The 5516-nt window shown below is 36.3% G+C and overlaps 2 protein-coding genes across 2 annotated transcripts in view; one reads left to right on the top strand and one right to left on the bottom strand.

Moving 5' to 3' along the window:
* The window catches only part of LOC118744842 (major facilitator superfamily domain-containing protein 6), a 242387-nt gene that overhangs the window by 161613 nt on the left and 75258 nt on the right, over positions 1 to 5516 (bottom strand). The window lies entirely within an intron of this gene.
* LOC118745292 (transferrin-like) overlaps positions 3818 to 5516 on the top strand; it is a 4026-nt gene continuing 2327 nt past the window's right edge. Inside the window, exons 1-3 of the mRNA XM_036478817.1 lie at positions 3818 to 3967; positions 4447 to 4749; positions 4818 to 5477. Coding sequence (XP_036334710.1) covers positions 3818 to 3967; positions 4447 to 4749; positions 4818 to 5477 — 1113 coding nt within the window. The remainder of the gene's footprint in view (positions 3968 to 4446; positions 4750 to 4817; positions 5478 to 5516) is intronic.

Here is a 5516-nt window from a genome sequence, read left to right as displayed (position 1 = left end):
CTGTTCTCCTTTTACTCTCATTTGAGAGCGTAAAATTGTAGTTTGACCGTTCCACAGGTTTTAGTCCGAAGTTCAAAGGAACAGACTAACTATTAGAGAATGTTTTGAATAAAAATACTTATTGTGATATTTTGATGGAATACTAGTTTTTAAATATAGATTTTGCAAGTCATTGAATTTTTCGAGGATATCCCTAGCGTAGAGTGCAAAGTTGCGAAGTCCCAATTTAAAAATTGTACAGGAGAGGAAAAAACTTCTTATAGCCATTTTCTTCAAGTATTCCGAAAAACTTTGAATACAACATTTTGCCTGTTTAAAGCAAAGCAAAACTCCATACATCTATTCCGTGTGTTGCAATATCCACGAAAGCAGCAGTTAATTTTTTATGAAGAAAATTATTACAGAATATTCGAAAATTTCTCTACTTATATGTTTGGCTTTTCTTTGTTTTATTTTTCCAACGTCAAAAGCTGGATTTTTTTTTTGAAAAAGTTGGTACAACAAAAAATACGAAACACGTTTTCTGTCAGATAGCTAACATGGCGGATAAGAAGAAGAAGTGAAACTACCTTCTAAAAATTATTGTATCATGATTTCTAGTTTAAAAGTAAAATTCAAAATTACAAAATATTTTTGTGTGGCGATAATTTCGCCCCAAGAAAAAAACTCATTGTAACATACGAGGCATTTCATGTCACCACGGCCACCTCTGTGCGCGATCTCTAAGGATTTGTATGAAAATTGAAGAGATTGAAGGCCTAGGTGATATGAATATACGTGCAGCATATTTTGCCGATATGACGTAGGGTTGCCTATTTACACGGGACTTAAATTTTACGAAAACGTCATACATACCTTTCTTTAAAGTGCTGTATCTCGGAAACCTTTTAACGAAACTTAATGAAAAAAAAATTATTTCTTCCGTCTTATTATGGGCTTTAATTACACATTTTTTACATTAATGTGCAACGTACAAAAGGGATTATAGCATTAATAACTTTTTTTACATATAAACATTGTCTATAATGTCAACTTTAAGTACCTAAATGGGCATAATGGGCTACTTAGGCGTATGGACTCTAGATCGTCTAACGCTCGAGCAATATGATAAATAGGCATTGCAATTTTATGAAATTGCAGTGGCCAATTTTTGGAAAACCCTGGCCAAAAGTCCAAAAAAAAAATTGGTGCATCCGTATGCATAACCATCTTATATTGTTAGGAGGGCTCTACTGCGTATCGTTATGAGACAACAAGTCGATTCTCTTAAGGCATTTAGTGTTACAGGAGATCAAAGTGACTGTTGCTAGCAATTCGCTCTAAACTTTTCGTATATTAGAGTTTTCGTCGTTGTTAAAATCGTGGTATTATCTTTAAAAAAAATAAGGGTTCAAGCATCCGCTCATGGACATTGTAATCTAGAGTATGTAAAACATATTTTTTCATTGTCACGCCATCTAAAAACTGACATAAGACGAGGATATTCACAGATTGATTTTTTTGTTTACTCATTATGATGGATTAGGAAAATAGTTACGAGAGTGGTCGAGATGGGCGGTCTAATTTTCTTTTTCATATATATTGATGTTTTTCCCATCCACCTTGGTTAAAACCACCTGCCACAAGCCGCCACTGTAGTTTGGACATCAGTCTACCATTGCAATGGGGTAAGAATAATTTAGAGAAAAAGAAGGTGCTGTATGTTTCTAATTGGATGTCTGTAAAAAATAACTGCAATTAACTTTACAGTGGACTTAATTTCGACTATGACTACGTGCCGATTACTTTAATCCTATATTAAGCTTGTTTAAAAGGTCAAATAACATCAAGTTAGGGAACTTCGTATCCTTCTTTAACGAATCTTTAAATCAATGTATTTGTTTTTCCTTTTTAGTTCTTATTGTAATAAAAGCATGTTGTTGTTTTTTTTTAACTATAATTTTAATACTCATTACATAGTTTCATTTTTTACACACCTTTCCTTTTTCTTGTTTTAATAAAAGGACTAACCTTGAAGCTATCATTTCAGGTCTAATATTCATTTGCAATGAAACCAAAACATCAACAATATCAACATCAACATTAACCATCCCGAAGACCCCGATATAGTCCCGAGAGCCCCGAAAATCTCGAAGTAGTCTCGAAAAACCCGAAATAGTCCCACAAATTCTGAATTAGTCCGCAAAATCCCGAAACAGTCCAAAAATACCGAATTTGTCCCGAAGATCCCGATATGGTCCCTAGAACCCCGAAAATCTCGAAGTAGTTCCAAAAATCCCGAAGATTTTCGTAGAACACGATCTTGAAAGGTACTTGAATATAGTATTTGCAATGCATAAAAGAGGATTGTTTAGTTGAAAACTCACAAATCAAATGATTGGCTCTACAAATCAAATCACAAATAACTCTGATTTCTTATTAGGTTGACCAAGCAAATCACAAATAAAATTTATTTTTTATTTGGTTGAGGAAGCAAATGACAAATAAAACTTATCTTTTATATGGTTAGCCAAGTAAATCACAAATATAAGTTGCCTTTTATTTAGTTGACTAAGCAAATCACAAATAAAATTTATTTCTTATTTGGTTGACAAATCAAATCACAAATAAAATTTATTTAGAAATTGATGCAACTTTCAATTCGGAAATAAATTTGATTTATAGATTTGTGATTTGACTAAATCAAAATCACGCAACCCTGGTATGCAGACGACAACGTCTCTGATTGCGATGTTATTACTCTATCCGTCGTCTTCGTCTTGCTTTTGATCGATTACATTACAATCGTCTTGGTAACGTTTAAACTGGCTAATTTTTGAAGCATTCTTCTGCAGACGAATCGTTCGTGTTGCCTATCGTTCGTGATACATAGTAAGGCTGTAAGTTCAGAATCAAATAAATAATACACAATGATCCTCATGCATAAAAAGCGAGCTTAAGTTAAGACTAAACGTTTGCACTGATCAAGTGAGCGTAAGCTCAAGAATTTGTAACCTATCGTTTTATGCATGAGGCCCATTGTTTCGAAATTGGTATGCATAGGATTTGTTTGAAAATAAGTATATGCCAGCATAAGCATTTTAAGAACTTTCCAATTATATACTTTTTCAAAAATCCGTGACCTTAACGTAGTTCAATGTTACGCGATATGATTAATCTTGACACTTCTAAACAAGTAAAAACGAATACAATTTATTAGAGCTGTTTGTATAATTTAACAAATTGTCAAATACCGAACCTTTGCCTCTTATTTCGTCAAACTGGTTTGTGTTTATCAGAAATTAATTTGTGTTTAGTTAAAATCGAGTTGCTTTTAGTTGAATTTAATTTTGGTTAAATAAATTTTGCCCATTTATGAATGTATATACATACATATGTGCTATGTATATAAGATAAATATTGAACCAAAAAATTAAGGCATCAGTTCTGAGATATGATGTATTGGCGTTCAAATGTTTTTACTTAAGCTATGGACTTCAACGGAAGCTTTTTCCATTAGTATTACGGCTTTTATCAGCTTTTTGTATTTCAATAAAAAAAAAACCCTATTGCTAGTTATTATTAAAATTGTCATAACACTTTTTTCTATTTTCTTTAAGTACGCATTTGCGTCGTCGAATCCCGTGGCACATACCGCAAAACCCCAAAGTTTTGCCCAATTCTGGAATCAACTAGTAATATTGAATGTGTGATAGGAGTTGATCGTCTGGACTGTGTTCGACGGATACACAAAGGAACCGCCCACTTTGGTGTGCTCTCGGCAGAAGAGCTTATAGCAGCGCGTTGGGCGAGCGTTGAAATTTTGGTAACGAGTGAAATGCGTTCGCATGATACCCATTTCGAGTATGAAGTCGTCGCTGTGGTGGATAATGAGGCAAATATACATACAGCACATGATCTACGCGGTGCAAAACTCTGTCATCCTGGATATGGACTAGGCAACCATTGGACTGAAGTGTTAGCCAATGTACGTTAGACATACTAACGGCGCGTTTACATTGGACAATGCTGTGAAGATAATGAAGATATACGTATTAGTTGTCAAAAACGCATGCCTGGAAAAGTATGCATGTATTAGTGAAAAAGTGTGCATGTATTGCTATTGTCATGATAGTATTGTCCGGTGTAAACCCTAAGTAAGGGCCGTTTTCTCAAGTAACCTGTAACTTTAAAGCTCACTTTAGATTTAAAGGTTGCATTAGCATGTATGATTGTGTGTAAAGTAAACCATTTTACTATCGGTTTTAAATTGGGTTACAACCAAGAAACATTCACACGTCAAAAACCGATAATAGAAATGCTTAACTTTAGACATAGCTTTATTTCTAATCCAACCTTTAAATATAAAGTGAGCTTTAAAGTTACAGATTACTTGAAAAACGGCCCTACGTATACTCGTATACACGTACTTGTTTAATTTTTCAAACCGTATTTATTACTTTGTAGTACTTTGAGTCAACTCTGATCTCAAAATCATGTAATCCGGACATTTCGCTGACAGAAGACCGCATTAGCGCTTCGGCTAAATACTTTGGGCCCAGCTGCAAAGCCGGCCCATGGGTGCCTGATCCCACACAGGACCGAATACTTAAGGACCGCTACCCGTCATTTTGTCAACTGTGCTACGATTCATACCGTTGTGATATAGGTGACAAGCATTGGGGCCGTCGTGGTGCGCTGTATTGTCTCACTAATGGTGTTGGAAACGTTGCTTGGGCGCGTCTGGATGATGTTCGTAGCCACTTCGGCGTAAGTTGTCAAATATTATGTACATATGTATCTAGAATTTATTTATTCCAAGTCATTTATTTTTTCAGTTAACAGGACTACCGGCGCAGGCAGATCCTTCTGAGTATAGTTATCTCTGCGCCGACGGCCATTTGCAGCCTATCACCACCGAACGCCCATGTGTTTGGGTAGCTAAGCCCTGGCCGGTAATAGCTGCCCGGCGCACTCACGCTGCACAGATCCAAAATTTAGTAGCCGGTCTCAATCACGACGACCCCAATAGCTGGCAGAACGCATTACTCAGTTTGCTCGAGAACTTCCACGTAGAGATAGTTACACTTGATAATGTCATTCCCATCGATGACTACCTGGATCAGGCACCAGCTTTTCAGAGCGCTTACAGTTTCCCCGAATGCAATCCACCGCGCTCGATCGTTTATTGCACCACGTCGATAATTCAACATATTAAGTGTTCTTGGCTACAAGAAGCTTCCCAAGTGTACGGGGTCGAGCCGAATATTCAGTGTATACGATCTGACAGCATTGACTCCTGCATGGACGATATTAAATTCAAGGCCGCTGATGTGGTGTTGGTCGATCATGAAAACCGCATTAGAGCACAGCGTGACTACAATCTCGTCCCGATACTTTACGAATTCTCACAAGACATGCACGAACGCTATGCCATAATTGCAGTGGTGCATAAGAACTCAAAACTAAAATCATTTTCTGATCTTGAAGGAGCTAAAGCATGTCTTCCCTCATATGAGGGAAGACATGCTTTAGCT

The sequence above is a fragment of the Rhagoletis pomonella genome, unplaced genomic scaffold (assembly GCF_013731165.1).
Source record: "Rhagoletis pomonella isolate Grant_MI unplaced genomic scaffold, Rhpom_1.0 Rhpom_scaffold_00008, whole genome shotgun sequence".
Taxonomy (NCBI): domain Eukaryota; kingdom Metazoa; phylum Arthropoda; class Insecta; order Diptera; family Tephritidae; genus Rhagoletis; species Rhagoletis pomonella.
The sequence above is the reverse complement of the archived record's forward strand: the minus strand, read 5'-3'. Positions and strand labels throughout refer to the sequence as shown.